Source organism: Camelus ferus, chromosome 8 (assembly GCF_009834535.1).
Source record: "Camelus ferus isolate YT-003-E chromosome 8, BCGSAC_Cfer_1.0, whole genome shotgun sequence".
In the NCBI taxonomy this organism is placed as follows: domain Eukaryota; kingdom Metazoa; phylum Chordata; class Mammalia; order Artiodactyla; family Camelidae; genus Camelus; species Camelus ferus.
In genome coordinates, this window is record NC_045703.1 from 40,174,559 (window position 1) to 40,190,846 (window position 16,288).

The 16,288-nt window shown below is 35.0% G+C and overlaps 1 protein-coding gene across 1 annotated transcript in view; it reads right to left on the bottom strand.

Annotated features, from left to right (window-relative positions):
- TRDN (triadin) overlaps positions 1 to 16,288 on the bottom strand; it is a 303,753-nt gene that overhangs the window by 223,453 nt on the left and 64,012 nt on the right. Inside the window, exon 5 of the mRNA XM_006189572.3 lies at positions 2,251 to 2,310. Coding sequence (XP_006189634.2) covers positions 2,251 to 2,310 — 60 coding nt within the window. The remainder of the gene's footprint in view (positions 1 to 2,250; positions 2,311 to 16,288) is intronic.

Sequence of the window (16,288 nt, forward strand, 5' to 3'; positions counted from 1 at the left end):
TGAAAAAGAGTTGGAATTGAAACTCATTTGTTCTTTGATACTTCAAAAATGAATTAGCATACCTATAGGGGATTATTTTGGAGATGTATATCCTCTGGGACTACATATTCTGTGGTTTTCTGTATTCTAGTTGATGAGTAAATCATCAAGATGTAGCCTTCCAGAAAAAAATAGAGATAATAGGGTAAGATCTAGCTTCTATCATTATCAAATATTTTATCTCCTCCTGGAATACACCAGCTTCTGCATAATAGATCTCTTCAGACTCAGAAATTTGCTGGCTTGTCTATAATCGTTGCAGACTACTATTACCTTGGATATATTGTATCTTTTCTCATAAGAGTTCAAAATGCTTTGATAACAATTAAAATTCTTAATTATCCATCATACATAACCACCACTGACACGGAATGGGGCATACTGAAAACATATTTATCTGGACGTATGAAGGGTTAAAAAACTACATTTATTTTCACTGAACTACTTGGGAAAAAAAACAACCATTATTCTATTCTACCTGGATAAGGAAACTAAACAGTAAAATGAAATCTTTTGTTCTTATTCACATACACACACACACAAAAAAAAATTGTGGAAAAAGAGAAACTGTCTCTGAAGTCCACTTCACAGTTGAATAGCTGAAGCTCCATTTTCTCTTTTTGAGGAACATTCACTTTCCTAAAATATATTTGATCTGTTCAAGAAATATATTCAGGTAATACTAATCTCTAGCCCAGACCTTGCGAAATTTATTTTAAACTTCAGCCAAATTCACTGTTTTAATTATGCAAGACTTGCTAGTTTAATAAACCCACTCTACAGCCCACTGCTCAAAGTCTTTAACAGCGGGATTCTAATAGAGTCAGGTCCAAAATGCAAATGGTACCATCTGCATCGCCACATCCACTCCAGCAGCACTGCTGTTAAATTAGCAGTGCAGTCTGCAAGATAAAACAGCAGAAACCCCAATCACGTGGAACCAGATGAGTTTCTGTTTAACCTCCAGCAGACAGAATCACATAACCAGTTCAATCACAGCTAGCTTAGTCAATCCATACCCAAGAGCTGTGTTCAATTTCCCTGACCAAAGGAATTACAAAACAAAAAGGGAAAGGGAGCAGTGAGAAGACATTAGTTCCCTAAGTACCACTATAAATAGGTTTCAGTTGAGTAAACTTCATTGTTTCTGGTTGTGTAAGGATTAGTTGACCAACCTGGAACTGATTCACACTTTGGGATTCAAGACATAATAACTGCAGAATGATCTGAGCTCTTCACAGAAAGGAAGTATGTGAAATAGATATGTTAAATGGCATTTTAATGTAGATTTACATATTGGTATAGTTTCAGGTTAATTAGAATTTCTATTATTTGAAACCACTACTTGCAACTTTGATATTTACAGCAGGTAATTTTGTATTAGTCCAGTTTTGACATAATCTAAACTACTAGACAACATTCAACTTTTATCACAGGAAAATTATTTCTTTTTCAATCCGTATCACACAAATAGTAATAATGAGATTTTTATTCCTGCCCCAACTCACCCAGTATCATATGAGACTGACCACTGGGGAAAGAGCATATTTAGAGATATATCCCTTTGGATGTTTTTATTTCCTATAAGTTTCTTTAAAGTCTTATGACTGTCGGGTCCACTGCTAGAAAAATGATGGTTGTAAGATGATCAAGTCAATGCTGGCTATTATTAATACGCCTTTAATGCAAGATTCAGTTACTAGATTCAGTTTAATTGAAAGGGAGATTAATCATCACATAGTCATTGTCCATCTCCCCCTGGAAGCTGTAGAAGTAAGCTCTGGGGCCATCACAGGCTTCAGTGAGTAGTATCATGACTGTATTTCTACACTAAAGATTTTAAAGGCATTGCATGGCTTAGAAAAATTCAGGGTTAAAAAAAAGTGAACTCTGATTTATTATATTCACTTATTAAAGAAGGAAAAATGTTTGCTAATAAGTCAAAAAATATGTTTGCAGTATTGTCTTAATAAGCAAAAACCAGTTGTAAATAACTTAGACTGTCACACATTTTGAAGTTACTTTGATTCCAATAATTAAATACTATATATTTATGTCTGAAGTTAACTAAAAAGTAAATGTACGTATTTAGACAACATCAAAAATTCAAACAAAGGAACACTAAATATGGAAACTTTCTTTTCTCCTATATAAATATGCAAAGTATACATCCTAAAAAAAATAAGAATAAAGACAAAATTCAACACTTACCTTTAGGTTGTATTTTCCTTTCAGGTTTCCCTTTCTTTTCAGTCTTTTCTTTTTGTATTTCTAGGGGAAAAAATGGAATTTATCTTTAAAAACTCTTCTTGAAAATGTGCAAAATATAAATCATAGCTGTAACTTAAATGTTATAATTCTACCGTGAAGTCTAAATTATTCTATCCAACAAACTTATAGGTGTCTAAAAGGAAAGCATCTTTATAACATATTGCCACATAAATCCCTCATTTATTGAAACTAGGAAAAAAGTGTTACCTCAAAATTAGAATTATTTGAAAAAGCTTAAAAACTTACATTTAATAGAGATATGTTGTCACCATTTTTAGTGCTAAAACTGATCACAAATTATAATTATGTTTTATTTCAATTACCCTCAATACAAATTAAGACTCCTTAGTAAAAATGTCATCTAGATTTAGGAAGATTTAGCTTTTACATATTAAATTAAGAATTTGTGAAATGAACTGTAACAACTATCTAATAGGAAATATATCTCAGAAGTATTAACTCTAAGCTGTGTTTATAACCAGAATTTGGCGTTGCATTTCACCAATAATTACTGCATGCAGACATTTCATAGAATAAGTTAGTTGTTACATTTTTTTCCTAAATATCAGGTTTTAACAAATATATTCAATTTGCTGCCAGCTTCAGTATACATACATTGCCAAGGCGTAGAAAATGAAGTTAATTCTGAATCTGCAGTTAATTTGGATAGAAGTAAATCTGAGATTAGAGTTTACAAATATGATTACTACCTCTGAAAAGTGACTTAATCTTAAATACCATGGTTTTTCTTAGAAAAATGCTAATGAGGTTTACTTATTTATTTATCACAACTTTATTCCACAGATGGTCTGAGATGGTACTAATTATTGTACACATTCTAAATTCTCCATTTGAATTTGCATTTTTATAATTTTTCAAGAAGTCTAAAATCAAGACCAACTATAGGAAAATCCCAAATATCTTCAGAAAAGAGAGTTACTGACTTTCATTTACCAGTTAAAGAGATAATCACATTTGTGAAGATTTCCTCCCCTCACTTTCCCCATCAATCAGCCATACTATTTACAAGACCACTCTTCTACCCTTATCCTATCCATGACCTTGAAAATGGCCAGGGAGATACAAAAGAGTTAAGAAATTCAATTATATTTTTGAAGAAAAAGTCTTCAAAGTATAAAGAAAGATTTCCAAAGGGCATAGGAAACATCTGTCTTCCAGCTTCTTGCATTATTATTATTTTTTTAATCTCCTTGCTGCGTCTCCAAATTCTGCTCCAAAGCATCATTTCTCATCTTAGAATTAGTGATTTTTTGGATTGGGAAAATCATTATTTGGAGTTGGAGTGGGACTACTCTGTGCACTGTAGGGTATTCTGCAGCATCCCTGGCCTCTACCTGTTAGGTGCTTGTAGCCCCATCCCTATCTCCAGTCATGACTATAAAAAATGTCTTTAGACATTGTCTAATGACCCCTGTTGAGAACTTGTATCCTTAGAACTGTTCTAAAGATACAAAATAAACAGCCCAGTCACTTTTTGTCACTGTCTAGAGCTATAGTGTCCAATGCAGTGGCCACTAGACATGTGTACATATAAAGGATGCAATATGAGTTTAGTTCAAATTGAGATGTGCTTATAAGTGTAAGTACATGATTGATTATGACGACTTAATATAAAAAGGATGTAAAGTGTTTCATGAATGATTTTTATATGAATTACATATTGGAATGACATTATTTTGGACATATTGAGTGTGATGGCTTTATTTATGTGTCAGCTTGACTAGGCTACTGTCCCAAGTCATTCAAATGAACACTAATCTAGAAGTTGCTGTACAGGTAGTTTGCAGATGTAATTAAAAATCCCTGGTCAATTGATTTTAAGTCAGATGATTCTGAATCATCTGGATGGGCTTGTCCGATTCCATTGGAAGTGCTTAAAAACAGGCTTGAAGTTTCCCAGGAGAGGGAGGAAATGCTCTGTGTGGACAACAGCTTTGGTCCACACTCATGTGCTCAAGCTTGCCTGTGATCTTCACTTCCTGTTTGTCCTATAGCTTCTGATTTGCTAATTAGCCAGTCCTCATAATCACATAGACCAATTCCTTGTCATAAATGTCTTAATATACAGATATAGTATAAACATAGCTGCATAATCTCCTACTGATTCTGCTTCTTTGATTGAGCCTTGACTGATACAATGGGTTAAATAAGACATATTAAAATTAATTTCATATTTTTCTTTTTACTTTTTTTAATGTGGCTACTACCAAATTTTAAATTACATAGGTAGCTCAAATTATATTACTTTTGGACAGTACTAGAACAGTACTAGTCCTAGGGGTGGGCAAATGACTTTTTTTAAAACCCTCTGTTCATCTTAAATCTACAAGTGACTTGAAAAAACAAACACAAAATTCTTCCCTGCCAGTACCATTCTGCTTCCTCCCTCCTATTTAACCCAACAGAAGCTATGGAGTGCCTTGTATAACTCAGCCTGATGAAGTAAGTAAAATGTCAAAGAATTAGAGTGGTCTTCAAATGTGCCGAAGGACTCATCTTTAAGAGATAATTTCTTCCTCCCAATAGGGATTAATCTGAATACAGAAATGGGACAAAATTTTCTAAATAAAAATTTTATATGAAATGCTACATCTATTGTGATATGAAAAGGCCTTAAATCTGTCACTTAGAATAATATTTTTCCCTAAGAGGTATGTGTGCTTGTTTGTAATCCACAGACATCCACTGTCTACTCACAAGAATAAAAGATTCTAGAATTCACATGAAGGATCAGACACAAGAATCCTTCGCAGGATTAGGTTTGAAAAGCCGTTCTTCCCAGGTAATCCTGTCAGAGCCTCCTAGCCTAACTTCACTGGGGAAATACGGTGTTCAGACAGAACAGGGCTTCATGGAGCTAGACAGTCCATGTTGGCTCGTGGCGGGGTTTCCTGAAAGCTAGGTGAAAGCTTGCACATGAGGACAGAAGAAATACAGTAGCAGAAGCAATCTTGGCTTCCCTTAGCTTTAGTTCTTGTGTCCCCAGCAGCAGCCCTTCAAAAGGGACTGAGCTCTAAATTGAAACCGGAATTGGAATGAGCTGGGATCCACCCTGGAGAAGGGAATAAAATAAAGTGAAAGAAGGTGAATCTCAAGAAGATTGGGATGCAGGACATCACTCAGGATAAGGCAGGAGGCAAACCCTCCACTCTTCCCAAAAACAAGGAAGGGAGCTAAGCTTAAAGTGGAAGATAAGCCCTGGCCTGTTGGATATATTTCATAAAATGTTTTATTTGAGCAAAAATAAAAATAAATGAAAGTAAAGGAGAATTAGACTTAAAAATAATGACAATACATTTCAAAGAATTTATTCTTTACTCTGTGTAAATGGAGTGGACACTTCTGCAACTCAGACCAGTTGTTACCAAACCAAAATTGAGTCAGCTAGGCCAATGCGCAGTAAAGCCAATATACCGAGACCGCGTTGTGGTGAAGAAATTACAGCATTTATTACAGGGCGTGAAGCAAATAGAATAGGCAGCTTATGCTCAAAATACCTAAACTCCCTGATGGCTTTTAGGGAAGGGTTTTGAAAGTCACCGTTAGGGGAGAGGGCTGCAGGGTGTGTGATCGACTCTTGACTTTTGATTGGGTTGGTGGCGAGGGAACAAGGCGATGTTTTGGGGATCTTAATCATCAACTTTCTGGTTCCAACCAGTTTGGGGTCTATTTGTTTGTGGTCAGCATGTAGTCACCATCCTCCACCTGGGTGGGGGGCAGTCTTAGTTTCTGCAGAGCAACTCAAAGATATATGTCAGATTGTTACATGTATCCCTTGAAGAAGAGGAACTAGTGCGCTGTTTTATCACTGAACTGTCATTTAAAATATCATTACTTTTCTTACTTGACTGCTTTTCCTTTGTTTATGTGTCTCCTCACTTCCCTAATTAGTAACTGCTTGAGTCTACTCTTTGGAACTCAGGGGAGGCCTCGAAGACTAAAGCTTTTTTGTCTACCAACAAGAAACGGGGTCCTGCTCGATTTTTGTAATCTCAAGGATAAAGCCCCAGCTTTTATTTTCCTGACTCTGCACTTCAGCTTTATGTAAACTAAGACAGCACCGCTGTTCTGGGCAGATGTACTCAGATTTCTTGTGAGAGTCAGATTAAAACACACACACCCAGGCACACATACATACACACACACACAAATCTCTACAATGATATATAATGACTTAGGAAGACTTTTTTTTTTTTTGCAGGAACATCAACTATTTTTTAACTGATGACCACTTTGAAGACTTTTAGTATTTCTATAGAAGTAAGTGTGGACAAGCACAGCTAACCTTGTAAAGGCACACAAACACACATTTCTTTGCTCACAGAGGACAAAAGATATTTATTTCTGATGATTCTGAGGGGAGCAGATTTTGCGACCCCAAAATATGTCTCTTTGGTGCAAGGATTATTTTTGAGCTAAAAGGCAACCAAAGCCCAGCAGATTCAGGAAAGGCTCTTTATCCTCCCTTCAACTGCCTAAATTGACATTGGAAAGGGAGCCTGTACCAAGAAGAGAGCTATTACTAGCAATATCAAGAAACTTAATGCGTAACAGGACATCTCCTTTTCCTTCCTATGAATGGTCTTCCTTCCCTTTGTGCCCTCAGATCCCTACCCCTTTCCTCAGCTTAGGATGTTATAAGTCTCAATTACCTAGCTGCCCTTTGGATTTCATATTTTCATGGGGCTCCTGTGTGTGTGAAATTTGTTTGTCTTTCTCCTCTTAATCTGTCTTATATCAATTTAATTATTAGACCAGCCAAAGAACTTGGAAGAGAAGAAGGAAAATTTGTCTGCCCCTATAATGCAAACTGAAGGATAAATTAAAAGTCTTTCTGCATGTTTTATTGCAACATTACATTTTTGGAGGGGACTGTGTTACATCACCAGGGTCACTGTCTGTGGCTATCAGATGTCCCAAGAATCCAATGTAGCCTGCACACAGTGTGCCAGTTCTGTCTCCTTACACTTTAGCCAGGAAATAATGACCATTCAGGCTCCTGCCCAGTTGAGTAACAACATGCTACCAATTTAGACTTCAGGAGGGTATTTTTCTCATAAGCAGATGATGCCTAATTTCTTACTCTCAATTGCTCTTGCCAGCTAAGAACTATTTGTATAAGAATGGAAAATTAAATTTGAAAGATTCAAGTCAGTAAAGTAGAAATTTATTGCCCTATGGTTTTCAGCAAACTTCAAAGAAAAATAAAATTTCTTATATTAATACTAGCTTCTATTTATTAAATAATTTCCATAAACAGGTGAATGCCTCTATTTTTACAACATAGTAATGTATGGTAGCATAAAGTTTCATTTAACCTTTTGACACTATTTAAGAACAGTTCACTTAAACCTGAACCAATTCTGGATACAAGGGACAGAGAAAAAGGCCAAAGTAGTCATTATTTACCTACAACGTATGTGCTTTGCAATTAGGTTAGAGTCCAATGTCTCTGAGAACATGATACGTCTCAGCATTAGATTCTGGTTAGAATGATGAACCAATCTGGTAACAGTAAACCTCAAAGATGGCTCTGTGGCTTAGAAGGCACAGAGGTCAAAGCATCTCAGTCCAGGCGTGAAGCTGCCAATAGGTCCTTCAAGGTACAAGTTTCAGTTTGAATTTTGATAATTGGAGAAGGGAAAAATAACAGAGAGAAAGAATGACAGTTACCTCAATGTGTCGGGAAGCAACAAAGGGGGTCTCTTTGTTTTACTGAGTTATCGGTTACCTTACCTAACAGGAATCAGTTCTCCATTAATGTTTACTGTGTCAGTAAGGAAGTGAGGATCACTCGAGAGTAGGGAGAGTTGCTTCTACAGAAGATGGGACACGTATTCCGACTTCTTCCACTAGTCCCAATCTCCCCTACCACTTTTCCCACTATCTGTCAGGTAGTGTGTGTAAATATGAGAAGTGAAGAAAAGAGTAGATGTCTCCTTTCAGATTCTTATTTTTATTCATGTCCGCATTCTAAAACCAAATACTTTATCATGCTAGGCTTTAGATGCATTTGGAAATTTCTGTTAAAGGAACGCAAAGAATTTTAACTCTGGCTTTCATGCTTTATAACTCAACGGAGATAACATATATATATATATATATATATATATATATACCCTCCTAGGTCGGGCTGTTTTTCTAAAGTCTAATGCCAAATTAACAGTTGGGTCAGGGTCCAGTGTCTCAGTACCATACTTGTGAAGTGCTGGGAACCAAGAGAAGCAGATATAATAATTTATTATGTTGTGGAGAAGAAATAAAAATTAGTATTATTTGGAGTATTTATTATTTCTGGATTGCAATGATCATTAAATAATTATGAATAATTATCAGATAAAAGATGGCTTTAATCAATAATACTCTAATGTAATTTACATGGATTTTGTTAGGAAAATCTAGACACAGAAAAGCTATTGAAAGGTCTATACAAAAATATGGTCATCGCTGGCATGTATTAAAATGCAACTTAGTGTTTAAGGTAATTAATGCTTGAATAAGTCTGCTCCATTCAAATCCTAGCTGTGTGAACTTCATTTCCTCATCTATAAATGATGCTAATAATAGGATCTACCACATGGGTTTACATGGGGATTAAAATAAGTTAAAATGTAAAGGATTTAGCACTGCACCTGATAGCAAATAAACATGCAAATATTGGCTATTATTACTACTTGTCTCCCTCACTAAATTCTAAATTTGATGAGGGCAACAACTATGTCTATTTTATTCCACATTAAATCTTCAATAATAATTGGTATATACTAACCACTAGATAAATATACACTCAGAAGGTAAGTGTTTAAACATGATTATGAGCTGTCAACATCTGCACAATAATGTCGTGGGAGACCCTATCTCACCTGTTTCTGATGACACAACTCTCAATTTAAGTACTAAAGAGTGTGGTTGAAAATTTTGAGACAGTAAAATGTTGCATTTCTTAACTTTTTTACTTCCTATTAGGAATGCTGGAGAAAGTTGCAGAATTTTACTATTTGTGGAAATTTAAAAATGTATGTGAAAGGTATTATAAACTGCAACACTTGTACAAAAGTTAGGGGGTTTTTTATACTGTTTTTCTGGCACACTCAAATGCTAAATCATCAAATTAAAGAGCATTTTTTTAATACTTTGCCTTAACTTATCCATAGATGTTTATTAAAATATGTCAATGATGAACTGACATATATAATTGACAATTATACCTAGAATAAAGCATTGATAATCAAATAGTATGCTCATATCAACAGAAAAAAATTGGAACAGGATTTTAAAATGGGATCTGCTATTCCACCTAACTTAAAGGAAGGGGTTCAAAATTTCCATTTCCTTTGTTCTTCATGTTTGTTACTATCACAGTTTAGTACTTCCTATTTATGATTAAGGTATTTCAGTGATAATCTGCATTCTTTTTTGTCTCATAACACTTGCTTATATATTTATGGTATTTTCTACATAGAAATAATGACATTTTGGCATTTGTTGTCTATTTTTTATTTTGGACATCTGAGAGGACAAGTATAGATTTTCGTGATCCTCCTAGTGGCTCAAATAAGAACTGCGAGGTACAATGGGGAATTTTCTGGTTCTTACACAATAGACAAAATCTTTAGTACTTTCCCAAATCAGAAGTGAAAGTTTGTTTCATGGGCTAGGCTCTCCTTCTTCCTCCTTAGGCTATTTAATTCTATCAAAATGTACTCCTCTGAGCTCTGTCCCTCATGATGCCTGTGCTCATAATGGACCAACCCATTTCCCCAAGGCTCTCTGAGATCCACTTCCACATGTAACTTGGGGAGAGAGGCTATGGGTACAAAAAACAGATGGGAAGTTTGAATGCAGCAGCAACCAATCAGATCAAAATTAGTGAAAACAGATTGTGCTAAATGAGTCCTAAGAATGAGCTTATTGTAGTAAAGTCTTTCTGAGTTATTTTGTTCTATTACATGTATTTTACTTATAATAAACTGTTTTTATCTACTTACAATCATAGCATAGCTTATTGTGGAGTAGTCTATAATTTTGTTTAAGTCTTACATGGCTAGTTTTTAAAGCATACCATTTTTTTCTATTTATATGACACACTGTTATTAAATTTAAAATATTATCAATTCAAGATTTTAAAATGACAGACTCAAGAAATTAAAAGGATAATCTCTGTCACCAAGGCAACCATCCTGATTCTTTTAGATGACAATGCAGTTTATTAAATTATTATGAGAGTTGTGAATTTCAAAGAATGTCTTTTATCATTCTGCTTTCTCCGTATATCTCACAAGTGCTAGACAATATAAAATGTCTTCTTACAATTTTTCTCATTTTAATATCAAAACTCAAATTATATATTCATTTGAACATAGAATTTTTATTTGTAAGATTCTGCCAGTTGTTATTAGAACACAAAAGTTTAATTACGATAAATAACTGAGCAAATCTAGTTATCTATTTAGTGGCTAATAAGGGATGTTACGGGAAAATATTTTATTGAATTATCAATATTTTAAATAAAGACACCAAACAATGTGTAGGTATTTGCATTTTCTATAATTTTCTCATATTTTTTCTGTTACACTAATCAATGAAAATTTGGGGGAAAGTGCACTACTGACCATTAATGAAGAGTATAAAAAAGAATACTTTCTCCTCCTCAATGCATCTGGTGTTTGTGACCAAGTGAGCGTACACTCCAGATACAGTGCTAGGCAAATACTGAGGACAGTTTCCTTCAAGAATGTTGAAGCCCATAAACATAAACATCTTTGGGACCTTTATTTCGTTATGTTTGATTACCTGGTAAGATTTCATAAAGTAAGCAAAACTTTTTCAAGAAAAATAATAGTCCAGGCATTGCATACTATTGACCATTACAAAAATTTTAAAATAAATATATCTGGCTAATCTCATTTTTTCCATAAACCCAGTAATCTCTGGTTAGTCCATTTTTCCTCTCTGGATTTTACTTTCTCCATTGGAAAAATGAGATACTATTTCTCATGTGTTCATGAACCAGAAAGAGGTGGAAATGATTATAAATAATACTTTGTATAAGATAATTGCTGGTGGAGTTTACAGATTTGGATGAGATTTGGGCTGTGTTAGTGTGTGTGTTTCATATCTGATGATATACTAGACAAAATCAACCTGGCTGTACATCAGAATCATCTGGGGAAGTTTTAAAACATATTCCTGAGCTGCAGCCCAAACTTATCAATTAGTTTTTCATGGTGAGAAACCTTTTAGGGAATCTCCAATTTAAGTAAGTTCTCAGGTAGTTTCAGAACCACAGTCAGAAGTAGAACCTACTGTCGAAACCAATGTTGCTCAAATTTTAGTGGACATATGAAGAGCCTGGGGAATCTTCTTAACTTGCAGATTCTGACTTATTTCATCTAGATGGAACCTGGTTTTGCATTTTTTAATCACTCCCAGATGATACTAAAGTTGCTGTTCCACGAACTTTGCAACTTTAGTTCAGATGAAACTCGTGGTAAAATTATTGACATATGACAGCACAATTCAATCATAGAATCATAAAATAGCATAGTGGAAAGGACCTTGACATCAGTAAATCTAGCATCTTTGTTTTACAGATGTGAAAGCTGAGAGCCAGTGCGGTTAACTGACTTAACCATAGTAGGTTAAGAGCAGAAAGGGAACGAACAGAATACCAGCTCAGCTTACTTCCAGATAGGAACGCAGCAACACTGAGATTATTCTTGCTGCAACAGGAATGACTTAAAATGATTGGGCTGGAGCTGAGTTGTCTCAAACTTTTTATTCTCCATAATGTTAGTACTGAAATCCCTTGCCCTCTTTGGCCAGCTCCTCCAGGCTCCCATGTTCCCACTATTATCGTCCTGGTTCCAGTCTGCTTGCCTTGATGCAGACAAGCTCTTTTGGACCCAAAGATCCTACAGCTGCAACTCCTTGGAGAACTGAATCTCTGGATCATCCACCAGTTCTCCCTTCACCTCAGCCTCCTCAGTCTTTTTCGTTCTGAGCCCATCTCCAAGCCTACTGTCTGCTCTCTCTGGGTTTTGCCTCCTGTTGTCACAGGTCTGATCAATATTGGGAAAGACAAACAGAAGATAAAACAGTGAGTTCCTCGTGCAGCCTGAGGGCAATGTGCAATAGCACAGTTAGGGAGCCAAGTTTTGATCTAGACTTGACTTAGAGGAGCGGTCCCAAGATAAATGTAACAGTGCTACCAGGACCAAGCTGGTAACCAGTATTCTGAGGCTATGAATTTTAACAAGTTGAGTCACCTTTCCATTCTCCGTCCTTTTTCCACTTACAGTATTTTTCAGACAATGTTCAGCCTGGTGTAAGCCACTGAAGCTGCCAGCAGAGATGGATGCAATGAAATCTCTGGCCCAGAAACCTGTCCATCCATCTTACTCCCGGTGACGTGATACAACCTTCTGAATGGCCTGATCCTAAAGTCTTGAATATTTATGATGCTCAAATTTTCCTGGCTCTTCCTTATTCAACCTGACTGCAAAGAGCTATTGTGGATTTCAATAAAGTGAGAAAGATACACAATGAAAGTGCTGAGTTTAAATTTACTGGGCTCTTTTCAACCCCAGGAGCTTTAGGGAAATTTTAAAACACGATTCTAAGGAGAATGTAGTTTGTTTTGCTCTAAGCAAAGAAGAGCCTCTTCCTCTGCCACTGACATGCATGAGGAATAGCCTCACACAGTGTCAGCCTTCATATCTGGGTCCTGTTCAAACTTCAAGATGGTTCCCTAGCTCAAAGAGCAAGTAGTTAGGAAACAAGGAAATTCAACATAATGTGTAGAGGGGATTTTGGTTCTTTCCACTAAGGCAGGTGATGATTTATCTCACAAGGCTACCATGTCGCTAGAATTGAAGACCAGTGTTTCCTTCCCAAAAAAAGAATGGCTAAAACTATTCTTTCTTAACTTTAAAGCTAGATGTTAGGAAATAACATTATTAAATGTAATTTCTTATTATGAGAATATTATTTTCTCCTCAAATTACCATTTCAAAGAACATATGTGCTGTAATAATTATTTCTATATACAGACTTATTATAGACTAAGATTTAAGTAAGAATAAACTATAAAAAGAGATAGGTATGTCCATTGTTTCATTTAGAAATGTTACTACAAAAAAATTAAAAAGCTATATCTCCAGTAAAAATTATATTTTCTATGGATGTATATGTAATATGTAATATGATTATATTAACTTTGTTTTAAAAATACTATCTGTTTAACTCTTCTGCCCATTTTTTAATAGGGTTGTTTGGTTTTTTGTTGTTTCTGCTTTGTTTTGTTTGTTAGTTTGTTTTGTTTTTTAGATTCCAATAGATACAGAAAACAAATGGTGATTGCCAGGGAGTGAGGAGGGTCAGACCAAATAGATGAAGGGCATTAAGAGGTACAAGCGTCCAGCTATAAAATAAGTAATCACAGGAATGTAATGTACATATAGGGAATTCAGTCAGTAATATTGTAACAACTTTGTATAGTAATGGATGATGACTGGTTTTCATGCATTTTCATAATGTATAAAAATATTGAATCACTATGTTGTACACTTGAAACTAATATAATACTGTATATTAATTACAACTTAATAAAAAATTGTAAAATGTCATAATTTGGATTAAATGATACTGCTTTGTGTTTCAAATGTATTTCTTGCTTTAGGTGTATTTCATCTAAACTTTGGTCCTGCTGCTCACTTAATTTATGGAAAATGCTTGCTGTGTTACCTAATGGGCAAAAGCCAGCCTTTGTTTTCAAATTTCTTACTCAAATCAAACATACTCTCTGTCAAAAAAATATAACTTTGCTTTTCAAATCAAAAATAATTTTAGTGTGTATTTTGAGGAATCTGTACATTTACATATACATATTTATTGAGCAGCAAGCTAGCATATGGGGTTTTTTTTTGTTAATACGAAGTAGAAAATACATATAATATACATATAATGAATAAATGATACATAATATATTATGTATATATACACCTACATACATTTGTATATATATTTACATACACATAGTGAATTGGTCTGCAAATAATATATAATTTAATTTTTATCAGTAGGAGGTACAAAATATTAAACATTTTATATTAGATGAAATAAGCTAAGGTTTGACTTCAATTAGATAAAATGTTTCATAATATAATTACATAAAGTAGGTTTAAATTTATTTTTGAACAATATGGAATTAATTTGAAATGAATCACAGAAATGTGGCATCCGTGGGTTTATTCAATGCATCTTTAACAATGTGTGGTTGCCTTAGAAAATATTCCAGTTATATTTAAAAGAATCAGTGTCACTAAGCTACACTGCTTTGGTTGTTTCAAATTTCTTTCTTTCAAACCAGTGACACTTCCTAGGAAGAAGTATTGAGAATAACTGAAAATAATTGCTTACATTTAAATTTTTAAAAGCCGTTTTTAGCTTTCAGCATTTCCTATGGATGCTCTTTTTGCTTGGCTCTCATGGGACTCTCCCTCGAGAGCACTGTACTTTTTCACATTATTCAGCTAAATAAAAGGCAAAGTCGTTAAATGAAACTTGCCGTTGTTCTCATCTCCCCACTCTGCCTTACCTCTGACTTCAGAATAACCCCTCACGACACAGAACACCTGAGTGGCAGCACCATACTCCTGCTTTAGCAGACGTAGGCAAGACAGGGCAGGAGTAGCCTATTGGTCTCTTTCGTTGGCATTCTAGCAATTTGAGGATGGGTGAAAGATGGTTCTTTATCTCATAACTTAGAAGAAGTACTATGATACCTTGGATCCATTCTACAGCAGATCATTTTAAGAAAGCATACAAATGTATTTGATTCCTTTGACACTATCTGTAGCCCTCTATCCTCTGGAAAGTGTCGATTTAACATATCCATGATGTGTACCCTGGTGTGAATGCCATTAACAACAGGATGATTCCAGATAAACAAAGCACACGCACCATACACAGCACAGAATTGTTTCAGGATATGTGATTTACAATGGTATTCGCTTTTGTAGTTACAAGTTTTAAATAACTGCACAATAAAATTTAGTATTTTATGATGATCAGTGCCTTGATCATCATCATGGAGTGTTCAGTAATAGAATTTAATATTTTAAAATTTTGGCAAACTGAAAATTAAATATGAGTAAAGAATATAAAGACACTAGGTACTACATCTAATACCCTAAAGCTAAATATATATATCTCTAAGCTACAGAAGAGCAGATTCAAAAACTTCATCCATATTAATAATCTGTTTAATAATCAATCCTGCAGCCATGAGCTTATTTAACTGGACCACAATTCCACATTAAATTAGAACTGCAAACTCCATCCATAAGCAACAAGGTGGCTGAATTTTTACTTTGGTAAAAATAGCAGTAACTGTACAAATTTGGTGAATGGAAGAATTTCTTGAATTCTTGGGTTCTCATCATGGGTTTGTGAGTAGGGAAACCCATCATTTCTCCTCTTAATAACTTCATAAACACTTTTATCTCTGGATGGCATTCCCACATTTGAGTTTCACTACTTTATCTCTCTTTTATTGGGCAATTCAAGTTAGCAGTTCAAATTTTCTGACCTAACATACACTAAGTGGATTTTATCCCAGACAGTAAGGGGGTCATCTTCTGCTCAAGCAAGGCTGAGGCTCCAAATTTGGATCCCACTGTTTGCATCCATGGTAGGTCTGGGGAGATAGCAACAGAAGCCAGCAAGTTCTCCTCTGGACTAAATACTTCCAAGTGCTGTTACTGAGCATGTGCAGCAAAAACTGAAACATCACAGTTGTATTAAGGTTGGCTTTTATATTTCTCTTGCATACCAAGTATACCTCAGGATGGTATCCATTGCTCCCTATTATTCTTTCTAGACATATTCCTTCTCCTTCCTGTAAAATCCTTGCCTCTCTGAGGCTTTTGCACCATAGCTATAACCTCCTTTTCCC